Consider the following 15,299-nt stretch of genomic DNA (forward strand, 5'->3'; position numbering starts at 1 on the left):
ATTTACCTCTGTATTGTTTGAAATTAATATAATAAGCAAATATTTATGTTATTTTGTGTAATGAAGAAAAAATACAGAAATTTTTATAAGACAATAGCCCCATCTAGTGGAGAATGAAGAAATGTGTAATAAATCGCTAAGATAATATTGCTTCTGATTTTTTGTAGCATTATAAAAAATTATAAAATAACAACTTATGAGAAAATAAGCAGTAAGAACTATAATTCTGGAAGCTTGGTACAACAGAGCAGCTCACATTTCATTGAATAATAAGGTTTGTTTCCTTTAAAAGGCTGCTTGACTATAAGGACTCACAACAGACAAGGAACCATAGTGGAAGAAGCCGATTGCTGCCCAAACCCAAATTCCCAGTGCTTCACTGCTCTTACATCACCTGGCTGTCAGGACAGGTTTTAGCACTCAAAGGCTCTCTGTTGTAGCAACTTATATACTGCTCTAAGGCACACCGTTTTCTGGTAAAAGTTTTATAAACTCATTCCCCAAATAAATCATTTATAAGCTAAAAAAAAAGACTTCATTTTCTAAAATGCTCTGTATATATTTGCAGTCTGATTTACTATATAAAAAGAGAATTTTGTACGTTTTTTTCTTTGAAACTTAAACACTGATTACAATACTGATTTTATATAAGCTACCTTTGATTTCTGCAGAAGTATCAATATTTGGTACATTGGCATTCAAGTCCTCCAAATCAAAGCTATCATGTTCTTTCAATATTTTGGCTTGATTGAAATAATCATTAGTATCCCGTGGCTGAATCTCATTCAGAATCATCTGTAAGCGGCTTGCTGACTCTGAGGGAGAGAGATGACAGTACATAAAACCCCAGTTCAACACCACATGCTGATTTTCCTTGGAAGTATTTGCCCTAAAAAAATATTGTAATTTTAAATACTTGATAATGAGCTCTATTTGAAAGGACTCACAGGATGGATTATGTGAAATTTATTTATATAAGGTCTCAATGACACCAAGTGTACTTTTAATATGTTGGGTTTTTTATTGATTTCAGAAAGAGGAAGGGAGAGGGTGAGAAATAGAGGCAACAATGATGAGAGAGAATCATCAATTGGCTGCCTCCTGCACACCCTCTACTGGGGATTGAGCCCACAACCAGGGTATGTGCTCTGACCAAGGATCGAACCATGACCTCCTGGTTCATAGGTCAAGGCTCAACCACTGAACCACACTGGCCGGGCCTCAGTATACTTTTAAAATATGGCAAATATAGTAAATAGGTTGAGAAAGCACACACACACACACACACAAAACAAAAACACACAACAGAAACTGTCCATAGGACAAAGGCTGTCATTCCATTCACATCGCTTTTCTTAGTATTGTCTAAGAATCTCAATATGGTGCTCAATCATGTGAAAGAAAAGCAATAAACTTTTATAAATTTTATTCTTTTTTTGCCTGCATTACATTTATTTGTTCTTTAATCATTACTTAGACAAAATTTTGCCTTTGCAAATATATTGTAATAGATAACTTTGTAACGTTTTATGTATTTCTGACTAGAAAATATTTCTAGAAGAGAAATTACATTGTAAAAAGGTAAGCATATTTTTTTTTAATCCTCACCTGAGGATATTTTTCCATTGATTTTTAGAGAGAGTAGAAGAGAAGGGGAGAGACACACAGAGAGAAAAACATCGATGTGTGAGAGACATATCGACTGATTGCCTCCTGCATGCGCTGGGAATGGGCCAGGAATCGAGTCTGCAACCAAGGTACCTGAATCGAACTCTTGACCTTTCAGTCTGAGGGCGGATGCTCTAACCACTAAGAAAAACTGGCTAGGGCAGTGATGGCGAACCTATGACACGCGTGTCAGAGGTGACACGCGAACTCATTTTTTTTTGGTTGATTTTTCTTTGTTAAATGGCATTTAAATATATAAAATAAATATCAAAAATATAAATCTTTGTTTTACTATGGTTGCAAATATCAAAAAATTTCTATATGTGACACAGCACCAGAGTTAAGTTAGGGTTTTTCAAAATGCTGACACACCGAGCTCAAAAGGTTCGCCATCACTGGGCTAGGGCATAGCAGGAACTCTTGATATTAAAAGCAGTAAATTTCAAGAGGGGCACAGGTTTAGAAAGACAGACATTTGAGGGAAATGAAAAGTGACAGTGCATATCCTAAAGTGGAGGGAGAGAAGAAAAAACTATAAAAACAAATAGATGCAAGGACTCAAATGAGCAAAGTAGTTTGGACAATGACATTATAGTACAGCAATCAATGTTCACATTTTATTCTTAAGAGGCTGTTTTCCCTATCTACAACACAAGTTATCAAAGTATAAAAGTAGGAAGTTTAAAAGACATAAAGAAACCCCACCACCAACAAAAACAATCTTTATAGCCCAGGAACATCATAAAGATTTCAGATTTGACTTTAAATGCATTATGTAAAATACTGCTTCCTAAGTATGATTTACAGTCTTAGTATTATATTAAACTTCATTTTTATTCCCCAAGCACTCACTGGATCAGGAAATGTAAGCTCCATGAATGCAAAACTTTGTTCACTGCTGAGTGGCCAGTGCCTGGAACAGAAATTAGCTCATGGCAGAGGTTCAGTAACATGAGCTGAAGGAATGAACTGATGACTAGGTAATAAAGAGTTAGCCAGGTCAGGGTTTTAAAGAATAACAGGTCATCATCTGAAATCAAAGAGCAAATCAAAGAATAGGTATTTACTGTATACCTATTATATATACTTATATTTTAGGTATTATGGGAAATACGAAGACCCAAACTGCTATCATGATGATTCAACCAATATCTTATGTTCTCTTGTGGTTTCTGTGAGATTTTGCCAAAAACAAACAAATTTTGACAGCCATGAAAAAAAACCATGAAAAGACTAAGAAAACAGAGGGATTATCAGAGTAAAATTTTAAGAACCCTGCTATTCAATTTTATTGGCTTTCTGGGGAGACTCATTTCAAGGAATTCAGAATGCATGGCAAATGTGTGTGGGGGAAGGATGGAAGGAGGAGACTGGAGAAAACCAGAGGAAAAAAACAGTCAAAATTAAGAAAAGATCAGTGCACCACAGACAAGTTTTTGAGATCAACAGATATTTGTAAATGTTAATAACTATAATTTTAGCATACATTCCAGGCCCTACCTACAATAGGTGACAGATATTCAAGATTTCTCATCCAAAATATACAGACAGTCCTCAGTTTACGTCGGACTCAACGTACGTCGTTTTGTGGTTACGTCGCCATCTCCCATTTATTTATATATATAAAAAAGTTCCGTCATTTCGACGTATGTACATATGTGCTTTATGTTTTTTATTATTTATTTACCACAAGTAAAGGTCAGGAATTGTTATCTTTCTTTAATTTTTTTTTCTGTTTCACTTCATTACTGCTGTGTATGTGCTCCATGTGAGTGACGTAGGTGCTTATGTAGGTGGGTTCTGACTTACGGCAAAAATCGAGTTATGTCGTGCCATAGTAACGGATCTCCGACGTAACCCGAGGACCTACTGTACAGGGTGGGCCAAAAGTAGGTTTACACTTGTGGGTACATGAAACAGAGTTTATTCTTGTATTATTAGTTATCCTTTTATTATTTTCCATAAAAACTACTGTAAACCTACTTTTGCCCCTCACTATACTGGTGCTTCCCTGATTCAAATATTAGTTATTAAATGGGGTGTTCTTTATTCCTATGTACTAAGTAGGAAAGCTAAGGCATCAAATTTTTGTATTTAGACTACCAGCTAAAATAAATAAATAAACTATGTCTTAGTGTCATGAACCATCACCAATTTTCCAACTCATTTTTAAAAAAGAACAAAATCTAACATTTTCTATGCAAGCATACACATCCAGGTTAAAGTATCAGTCCAAGGTATTACCTTGTATGCTGTGGTGTGTTTATAATATATTCAGTGTGTTTTTAATACAAGGCTCACAGTTGTACTCTAAAATGCATTTAAACTTAACATTTTAAGAGTCCAAATGTAAATTTACTTCATTATTTTCTAGGTGTTAACAGCCAATCCCTTCTGACCCATTGTAGTACAGGAATATTAGTATATACTAAAGGCCCGGTGCATGAAATTCATGCACTCTGGCAGGGGGAGGGTGGTCCCTCAGCCCAGCCTGTGCCCTCTCGCAGTCCGGGAGCCCCCAGGAATCCATGGGGAGCAGGCCTAAGCTGGTAGTCAGACATCCTTAGTGCTGCTGCAGAAGCAGGAGAGGCTCCCGCCACCACCACTGTGCTCACCAGCCACGAGCCCGGCTTCTGGCTGAGTGGCGCTCCCCCTGTGGAAGCACACTGACCACTAGGGGGTAGCTCCTGCACTGAGCGTCAGCCCCCTGGTGGTCAGTGTGCATCATAGCAAACGGTCATTCCGCCATTCAGTTTATTTGCATATTAGCCTTTTATTATATAGGATAACCTAGGGCATCCCAGGTACTGAGTTTAGTTCCCATTCTTTCAGGAATTATTAATTCATTGATTTATTCATTGTAACAAATATTTATTGTGTACCTATTTCTACTAGGCACTATGCTAAACACAAGGGGAAAAAACAGACAAGATCCCTATTAAACTGTAACAACTCCATGAAGAAGCACCCTATGGGAAGTAGAGAGTGGGAAGGCTGGCAAAGTTGCAGGAGCCAAACTATTACATGACCTGGTCTTAGATCACTAAAGTATTTTAAATAAGGGGGCTAGGGTGGGGCAGGGCACAAGGGTCAAGTAAAGGTTATGTGTGACATGATGAATTATATGATTAGAAAAGATTACTTTCGGTGTCGCAAGAAGGAGATAAGAGTAGATGTGGGGAAACCAGTTCAGAGGCCCCTAGTACAAACAAAAGAAGATAAAAGCCTGGAGTAATGTAAGAAGATGCAGATAAAAAGAAAAGAGATTCGAAAGATATTTAAGGGAACACTGAAAGAATGTAGAGACAGGCTAAATATAAACGCATAAGATGTCAAGCAGCCCTAGGCACCTAACTTGCATAAATAGACTTTCGGTAGGGCCATTTGCAAAGACACAGGGGTTGGGAGGGAAAAGACAGATGAAAGTTCAGGATATCAATTGGGGGCATTTTGAGGATTTTTTTTTTTTAATTAAATGGTCTTTGCCCATTTCAGATTCCTAAAAAGTTGCCTTCTCTGATTGAACCCCATCTATTGCCCCCTCTCTAATTTATACTGCCCGCGCTCCCAGTCCCAGCAATTACCTAGTAGATTGTGTTCTGAAATGACAATAATAGAAAACCCAATTTACCCCAGGGGAGGAAGCGCCTTACTCATCACCTGGTTATTATTTATTTATTTAGGTTATTTTATAATACTTAAAAATATTAGTAAAAAGGCAGAAATATCACTAATAATAATATTTTTTCTCCCTTATTTGCCATGTACAACTCTCCAAATTAATGATTAGGAAAAGAATTTAAAAGGAAAGAAAAACACGTGAATTTGAGCTTTCTTTGTTTGCTGACCTGAATCTGTGTCCATTGGGATGAGGCCTTCTGGGGATGAGCTCTGAATGACGGGAGCCACCACAGCAGAAAGCCTATAGGACATCAGAAGGAGCTGCTGCACCACAAGTCTCCATTCACTCACCAACTGCAGGCTGCTGCAACAAAGGTGTTAGGGAAATTTACACTAAAGAAAAAATCAGATTCTATAAATAGAAATTAATAGATAAAAGGAGTTGAAAGAATTTGGGTTTCAAATTGTGCATTCTATGAAATATTTAAGAAATAAAAATGTGGCCCTAGCTGGTTTGGCTCAGTGGATAGAGCATCGGCCTGCGGAGTGAAGGGCCCCAGGTTCGATTCCAGTCAAGGGCACATGCCGGGTTTTCGGGCTTGATCCCCAGTAGGGAGTGTGCCGGAGGCAGCCGATCAATGATTCTCTCTCATCATTGATGTTTCTATCTCTCTCTCCCTCTCCCTTCCTCTATGAAATCAATAAAAATACACTTAAAAAAATAAAAATTCAAAAAGAAAAAAGAAATTAAAATGTGTGTATATATGTACATTTTTAATTATCTGTAAGGCCATACATTCCTTTCCCAGGACATATTCCAATAAGAGTTTGAAGCCCAGAAATAAGTATTTAGGAGAGAACTGTGGATACACTTACTTTAGAGGTAACTTCTGGAAAGCCCTTGTTATACAGTGAACTCGCCCATACATTGGAAATGAAGCTGCTGCCTGAAGCAACGAATTTTCAGCCTGAGATACTTCTTCCTCAAGATTTTCCAACAAGCACTTGATAACTAGAAAAATCAAACAAACAAAAAACACACAAAGTAATGCAAATTTAAGAAGACACATAAATTTGTGAATAGCAAAACAGTTCCCATGAAAACACCCAACTCAACTGATCTTTATACGAGAGGTTTTGAATTTTAAAAAAAGATCTTTCAGGGTAGCCACCCTGTTATCCATTTCTAATTAAGGTAGAACTGAGTGTCTTTCCCTGATTTCCTGGATCTATTTACAGCATTCACTCTGAATCATTCCTCCTAGAATCCTCTACCTGGGTATTAGACCCTAGGCCCGCCCAGGCGCCATGTGCTGTTTGGACAGCAGCTTTTTTAAAAATAATAGCTTTATTGTGATATAAATCACATATCATATATACATTTAAAGTGCACAAATCAGTGTTTTTTTATTATATTCACAGATATGAAAAACCATCACCACAATTAATTTTATAACATTTTCATCCATCCCCATCAAAAACCCTTCACCCTTACCAGTCACTCCCCTCCCTATACCTCTCATCTTCCCCAGCCCTAGGCAACCAAGGATCTATTTTCTGTCTCTATAGATTTGCCTATTCTGGACATATTATATAAATGGAATCATACAATATGTGACTTCTTTCACTTAGCATGTTTTCAAAGTTCATCCATGTTGTAGCATGTATCAAGATTTCATTCTTTCTTACAAATGAATAATAAATAGTCCATTGCATGGATATACCACATTTTGTTTATCCTTTTATCAATTCGTAGACATGTTGGTTGTTTTCACTTTTTAGCTATTATGAATAGTGCTGTTATGAACATTGTGTGTATGAGTTTTTGTCTGGACATACTTTCATTTCTCTTAAGTATGCATCCATTATGAACTGAATGTTTGTATCGCCCCCCCCCCCCCAAAAAAAATCATGTTGAAGCCCTAACCCCCAATGTGGTGATGTTTGAAGGTGGGCTTTTAGGAAGTAATTAGATTTCGATGAGGTGATGAGGGTAGGGCCCTCCCTGATAGGATCAGTATCCTTTTAAGAAGAGGAAGAAAACCTGCTCTCTCCCCTCCGTGTGGGCACAAAGCAAGAAGGCTCCTGTCTGCAAGCCATGAAGAAGGTCCCCACCAGGAATGGAAGCTGCCAGCACCTTAATCTTGAAATTCCCAGCCTCCAGAACTGGGAAAAAATAAATATCTGTTGTTTAAGGCATACAGTCTATGTAGCTTAGTATAGCAGCCTCAGCTATAACAAGCTGACTAAGACAATGCCAAAAATTGGAACTGTGGAGTAGTATGGTAACTCTGTATTTAATCTTTTGAAAAACCTACAGACTGTTTTCCAAAGTGGCTGCACCATGTTACATTCCCAGCAGCAGTTATGACCGATCCACTTTCTCCACATCCTCATCAACACTTGATACTATCTAATATTTTACTATAGTCATCCTATGGGGTGTGAAGTGCTTCCTCACTGTGATTTTGATTTGCTAAAATCAAAAATGTTGAACATTTTTTCATGTGCTTAGTTTTCATATTTTTCTTTTTTTGCCTATTCAGAATGTTCACATTGGCATTATTTATTTAGGAAACAGAAGTCCATCAACAAGAGAATGCATTAATAAACTTTAGTAAATGTCTATAATATGTAGTAGTATTTATATAAAATTCAAAGTCATGTAAAAGTAAATGATATATTGTTTAATGATATATACACAGGTGGTAAAACCTTGATAAAAAACAGATGAAAGATTAATATAAAACAGAACAGTAATTATATGGTGGGGAGGGAGAACTAGGATAAAGGAGAGCCTTCAAAGTGTGGCTGCTGGTATATTTAAGCTGGGTGTTATCACCTAGCTAGGGAAAAAACTTGTTAAATTTTTAAATTATTACTATTTAAATCCTGTATATATTTAAATATTCTTTGAATATTTGAAATATTTCATAAAGGTTAAAAATGTCAGAGAAAATAATTTTCAACTATCTGACCTCTCTTTTTTATTTTATTTTATTTTTTTTTTTAATATATTTTATTGGTTTTTTTACAGAGAGGAAGGGAGAGGGATAGAGAGCTAGAAAGATCGATGAGAGAGAAACATCGATCAGCTGCCTCCTGCACACCCCCAACTGGGGATGTACCCGCAACCAAGGCACACGCCCCTGACCAGAATCGAACCTGGGATCCTTCAGTTCACAGACCAACACTCTATCCACTGAGCCAAACCGGCTAGGGCTGACCTCTCTTTTTTAAAAAAATATTCCTATCTGTCCTTATTTCCAGTATAATTCCAAAATGAAGATTTATTAGCCTAAAATTAAGTACATAAATCCCAAACAAATATTTGTTGAAAAGCACTATATCTAAACCAACTCAGGCCCTGGATTTTAGAACTAGCTATATGGAAAGAATAAAAGCAGGTGCAAGACAGGCAGTTAAAACATAAACCCTGACAGCAAAGGAACTCTCTGTTCTATAAAGAAATAACAAAGATGATCTGGATATAGCCATGGTAAAATTTCTGCAGAAAAAAAAAAGGACATTTTTAGTAGAGAGTTTCATAATAGCTTTACTAATGTATATTTGTATATTTACTTATTTAACATGAACATCTGTTTAAAAACAAATGTTAGAGCTAAGTAAACTGTGCATAGAAGAAACTCGTGGTATTTTTATATGCTAGTAAACTACTATGCTAGTAAACTCTTAAATAAAATAAACCACAAAGAAATGTTTAACCATTACATATTCTAACCAAATGAGTAGTGAACGAGTAAGATTCTGGTTTTGATAAATAAGAGCAAAAGGTCATTTACTCAATACAAACCCAACAATGTGTTCCTTTCTACCACAGCAGCAGACTTATCTCCATTTCCACACGCAGCCTGCTGAGCTTTTACGTAGGCCGACAGAGATGACGGCAGGGCATTCTGACAGATTAAGAAGTTCAGCAGGTAGGAAGCTGTTACGCAGTCATATGGTTTGGTGCTGGTGCTGAGAGCCAGTGCTGCCTGGAATAAGTCTTGCAGTTTCTCTGAATCCTAGAATAAAGCACAGACTCAGTAACTGTCACTAAAACATTTCTTTAATTTGAAGGAATAATACATATTTAAAAACAGGGCCTGCCACATAACTCAATAAGAACATCAATTCCCTTTCTCCCTAAATATAGGTTAGAGTTTTTATCACAGTAATTAATGATTATTATTAATTAGTTCTAGTAATCAGGGTCTCGAAAATAATATCAGTTGAGAAATTCAACATTGATACAGCTTTTTTTAAAAAGTACCTCTTTCTTAGCAAAAGTTTATGTTTTCCTATACAATTCTGCTATGACTACAGCTAGATCATTTCCATTATTTCTAGATGGAGCAGAGTTCTTTCGCATCCAGGTGTGTTTTACCTGGGCAGCATACCCTACCTTCTTCCTTCCCCCTTCTCATAGAGCTAGTTCGAAGGAGGAAAACACAAATCCATACAAAAATACAAAACCACCAGCCTGTTCCTGGCATAGATCCATGTATATGCATGGAAAATAATCAGACAAGCCTCCAAAATTCTGCATCAGAACTCCCACACCTATATCTCATATACAAATCCACTCACGTAGCTCATCCTAAAAAAGACAGAACAAAGCATGGAAAGGCAGTGGGCTGAGGACAGGAAATGTGGTCCTAGTCCCAACTCCAGGGTTGACATGGTACATGTTCACCATGCTGGAACTCAGGGTTTCACTGCTCATAATATTGATTTGACTAGGATTATTCCATAACTATCTAATATAGGAAAACAATCATTATAAACTTAATTTTTAATTTCATTATATGTACACTCATAATTAATGATGTCAAATGTACTAATTCAAATATCAGTTTATTTCCATTTTAATTCTTTGCCTTTTGATACGTTTAATTTTTTATGACCTAAAACACTGAAAGATAGTGGCCAAAAGCCACTTTTTGAAAGGACCAATTAAGCATATAAGCCATTTTTTTATAACTGACAGTAAGTCTCTGAATTCCTTAACTAACCAATTAGTAAGAACACAATATATAGCCTTTGATAGCCTTTGGAATATAAAATATCTTTGTTCTACCATCTGAGGTCAATCAAAATACGATATGAAGGAAGACCTTGGATATGTAGCTCTACTATATATGTGTGTGTCTGTACACACACACACATATATATATACATATATAGATAAAAGTCCTTAGAGAGCTTAGATTAGCATTCAAGAATGTTTTAAAGTTAACTATATTAAAAATTAATTATATATTAATATTAAGCATATCCAAAAAAAGACTTTGGAAATATGTAATTAATATTTAATATCTTGACTACCTATTCCTAAGATCACTTTACCAATATGCAAGCCAGACCAGATATTTGAACTACCCAAATCCTACAGCAAGCCGCATGTGCTACTAAGTTTTCTGAATTCTGCAGTAGTATCTAAAGACCAAGCACACATTTATCAAATTAGAGATACAGAGGCCCCCTAAGGACCCTTCATAATTCATGTAAGGACCAAGTCTTTCATAAATGCAATAATGTACCTTCTCCACTCCAGATACTCTCAAAGTATTTGCCAGCAATGAGGTATCCTATATCATAAAAGTCTAATATGCTAAGTGTCTGACCATTCATTCGACCAGTCATTATGATGCATACTGACCACCAGGGGGCAGACGCTCTGACCGGTAGGTTAGCTTGCTGCTGGGGTCCAGCTGATTGGGACTGGGTGAGACAGGCAGACATGCCCTGGAGCCTTCCCTCAGTCCCTCCCCGGCCCTGATCGTGCACTGGTGGTGTCCCCCAGGCCTGGCCTGTGCCCTCTCCCAATCCGGCACTCCTTGGGGAATGTCAAAGAACCAGTTTCAGCCCGATCCCGCAGGCCAGGCCAAGGGGTCCTACCGGTGCACGAATCCGTGCACCGGGCCTCTAGTAGTTTTATAAATATGAACATAAATGTGTATTATAAGTCTAGTGCGATGAAAGAAAAATAAGAATCAAAGAAGAGGGGAGTGTGGGAGAGGAGAAAGAAAGTGGAATGCGAGAAAGTATCTTCTTTAAGAATTCTGTATGGTACAAAGTTAGAAGCTGAAGCACCAAAGGAGCTTCTGCTCACCAGAGCACCTGAAAGACCACAGGGATAGGTGAACACTGGAGAGCAACTCCAACATGGATTCAAGTTAGAAAAGATACTCTGAGATCTTGCAATGCCATCTAGAAGCCATGGGACAGACAACTTGTGACATGTCCTCCTACAGAATCCACTGCATCTACAAGCTGCCATGCCCTAAACATAGCCTAATAGCTGGAGCCCTAGGCTCCAGCTGAAGCCCCTGCAGGTGCCCTTGGTCTTTATACAGCTCTAACAGAAAGCCATAACAAAGCTCTAAAGCCAGTGACCCCACAGCTGCTGGTGAGCTCACAGCCCCAGAATAAGCCTAAAGGGCAAAGCAGAACCCTGAGCCAGGGAGCCCCTACAGACCCATCCCTATGCTGTGCCCTCATTTCCAAGCCTATCTTTGGTTTCCACCCCAAGGTGGGAAATGCAAAGTGTCAGGAAGAGAGTGGGGGCTGGGGATGGAGTCGACCTCCCTGGGAGAGAACTGGTTGTTAACCTCAAGTACTCCGAGTTTCAGTCTCAGTTTAGTTATTGCTTGTTGGAAGATCAGAAACATGTTTTCTACCTCACTTAACACTCAGCTTCCCAGTCTACTAAGCAGGGAGATTATCTCAAAAATTTTTACTCCAGTTACTGTAAGTGATGTGTTTTGATCAAATATTAACATGTCCAAGGAAACTGGAGAGACCACAGTTAACTGAAATCTACCAATAATCTCGTGAACAATAAAACCTACTGCCTCCTACACCTCCTTTTTTATCAAAACAAAAAAAACAAAGCTCACTGATTTGGACTTTGTTTTCTTTGACAATACTTCCTCCTCCCCCACCATCGATCCCCACCTCATCACCCCATAACAGTAGATGTATTAATGATAACTGAAACAGCCAGAAGATATAAGAAGGCAGATGCAAAGAGCCTGGACAATCCACTGTTGTAACTGTTGCTTTAAACCAAGCATGTCAAACTCGCAGCTAACGGGCCACATGCCTCATTTAAACCCACTGGTTGCGAGTTTGACATGCTTGCTTTAAACAGAAAGTTTTCATGCATACACATTTACATAGGAAAAGTCCAAATACCTGAAATTGTATAACTGTTCTTGGTAACTTCATCAGAAGATCAAATGCTAAAAGTTTCACTGTTTCAAAAGTGCTGGTAAAACATTCCATTAGTGTTTGGAAACGACCAACATCAATATCATGACTCAGCTGATACACTGTTTGGACTTGACCTAAAAAAATAAATAAACAAACAAACAAACATTTAAAAGTCAATAAAAAGAAAAGGAAGTCAACATTTTCAAGTTATTTGGACAAATTTATAGAAAATTCATACAAAAATTCACACTTCATACTTTACCCATAATAGCATAAAAGAATAAGTTTTCCATTAATTTATTTCATAAAATGCTAAAATAATAAGTATTACAGTTTTCCAATAGGAAGTAAAATTTTTTAATTTGTTTAAAAATTCTCTTTCAAAAGGTTACATATTATATACAAACAACTGTTATTTTTTGAATAAAAACCAATAAATTAAGAATTACATCTTTTTAAAAAATCATCATAAAACTTCTTGACCTAGGAGCCAAAGTCTTACCATGTCTTGGCTGAACTGACACTGAATAATCAACATGACATAGCCTAATAGAATTACTGGGCATCAAAGATGAAGAAGAAATCTTTTGGCCACTCAGGCAAAGAAAAGCTAAATTCAGCCACAAAATGGAAAAAGTTAGTCTAGCTGCACTCTTCACCAGAGCAACATGTAGTGCTAGAAGACAGTGAAGCAATGCTTACAAAATCCTCAGGGAAAGAAGGCGTGACAAAAACCCGTGAAACCTGTGTATCGAAATCCTATTCCAGTATCAAGTATAACAGCAATATAAATATTTTTCAATGTGCAAAAATATAAGAACTACGTTTCCCCAACTCTTCCCAAAGAAAGACTAATGTTAGCCAACCAAGAAATGAACAGGAAAACTATCACAAAAGAATGATGGCAGTCACTGAATTCATTTAACTCTAAGATTAAGACGGAACAACTATGGCAAATAATGGGTTTCAGAGCAGAATGTGAGGCATATTTAACAGCATTTAACAAATCAACCCCTGCTAATAACTGAAAACATTCCTATGCTTACTTAACTTGAGGAATGTTGTTCAATATAACTGCTTTTAATTTAATCTTAACTCACAAGTTAGTATAACCCTGTAAAACAACCAGAGCAAGCAAGTGAAGCTTTTGTCACTTCATTCACACCTCTGCTCACATTTACTTCTATTCAAATTCAGATACCTCTTTCCCTTTCTCTTGCCTGATTGTTCTGGCTAGAACTTTCACTACAATGGGGAATGGCAGTGGTGAAAGTGAGCATCTGTGTCTAGTGCCTGATCATAGGAGAAAGGCTTTGTCTTTACCAGTGAGTATGATATGGTGTTGGCTGTTTTTCATGAATGTTCTTTATCATACCCAGGAAGTTCCCTTCTAGACCCAGTTTGCTGGGTGTTTATCATAAAAGGGTATTGAATTTTGTCAATAGTTTTTCTACATGAATTGAGATTATCATGTGTGTGTGTTTTTCCTTTGTTCTAATGTAGTATACTACACTGACTATTTTTTTTATGTTGAACCACCCTGACATTCCTGGGATTAAATTCCAGTTACTTAGTCAAGGTATATAACACTTTTAAAACACTGTTAGATTTGGTTTGCTAGTACTTTGATAAGAATTTTTGCATCTATATTCATAAAGGAGACTGGCCCACAGTTTTCTTGTGGACTGTCTGGTTTTGGTCTCAGGATGATGCTAGCCTCAGAGAATGCGTTAGCACAGTGGTTCTCAACCTTCCTAATGCCGCAACCCTTTAATACAGTTCCTCATGTTGTGGTGACCCCCAACCATAAAATTATTTTCCTTGCTACTTCATAACTGTAATTTTGCTACTGTTATGAATCGTAATGTAAATATCTGATATGCAGGATGTATTTTCATTGTTACAAATTGAACATAATTAAAGCATAGTGATTAATCACAAAAACAATATGTAATTATATATGTGTTTTCCAATGGTTTTAGGCGACCCCTGTGAAAGGGTCATTCAACCCCCAAAGGGGTCGCAACCCACAGGTTGAGAACCCCTGACTGTTAGCAGATGTTCACTCCTCTCCAATTTTTTGGAAGCATTTGAGAAGGACTGGTGTTACTCCTTCTTTAAACATTCGGTAGAATTCACCAGTGAAGCCACTGCTAGGCTTTGCTGAGAGGCTTTGCATTACTCTATCTCTTTACTTGCTATGGGTCTGCTCAACTTTTCTATTTTTTTTCTTGAGTCAATAATTTTATGTTTCTAGGAATATGTCCATTTCGTCTAGGTTATTTAATTTATTGGAAATACAACTGTTCATAGCATTGTCTTATATAGGGCGTGGCTATAGGGTTAAACCTTGGACTGACCTGTTGGCAAAGCCACAAACAAGTCCCAGCTTAGAGGGCACAGCCCTCTTAGCATAATTAAGCTTGACCTTACAACACTCCCTAGGTCAGCAGTGGGTAACCCCTGGCATGCGTGCCAAACATGGCAAGCCAGTAACTTTTGCTGGCATGCAAAACCCTCTCTTATAATCTTCCATTTACAATTTTTTTCTTAATATCGACTTTTTTATTTTTCAGATAAATTCAGTGTAGGTGCATCTTAGATAAATAAATAATTTTACATAACAAGTTATCTTAAAGACCATAGACATGGATTGACGAGAGAGGGGAAGAGCAATTTCTATGCCTCTGCCTTAACTCTCCCTGCCTTCCTAGATCAGACCAGTGTTTTGGTTTCATCCACATACGCTTGTGAATCTTTGTTCTCAGTGATGAATTTTGTTAAGTCTC

At 37.3% G+C, this 15,299-nt stretch overlaps 1 protein-coding gene across 3 annotated transcripts in view; it reads right to left on the reverse strand.

Moving 5' to 3' along the window:
- THADA (thyroid adenoma associated) overlaps window positions 1-15,299 on the reverse strand; it is a 296,168-nt gene that overhangs the window by 250,562 nt on the left and 30,307 nt on the right. For 2 of the 3 annotated variants that reach the window (XM_014538458.1, XM_014538457.1), the window contains exons 16-20: window positions 12,493-12,644; window positions 9,104-9,317; window positions 6,166-6,301; window positions 5,517-5,653; window positions 657-815 (exon numbers count right to left, since the gene is read on the reverse strand). In XM_014538458.1, coding sequence (XP_014393944.1) covers window positions 657-815; window positions 5,517-5,653; window positions 6,166-6,301; window positions 9,104-9,317; window positions 12,493-12,644 — 798 coding nt within the window. The remainder of the gene's footprint in view (window positions 1-656; window positions 816-5,516; window positions 5,654-6,165; window positions 6,302-9,103; window positions 9,318-12,492; window positions 12,645-15,299) is intronic. The other variant, XM_005864760.2, reaches the window with a different exon arrangement.

Source organism: Myotis brandtii, unplaced genomic scaffold (genome assembly GCF_000412655.1).
Source record: "Myotis brandtii unplaced genomic scaffold, ASM41265v1 scaffold191, whole genome shotgun sequence".
NCBI lineage: Eukaryota > Metazoa > Chordata > Mammalia > Chiroptera > Vespertilionidae > Myotis > Myotis brandtii.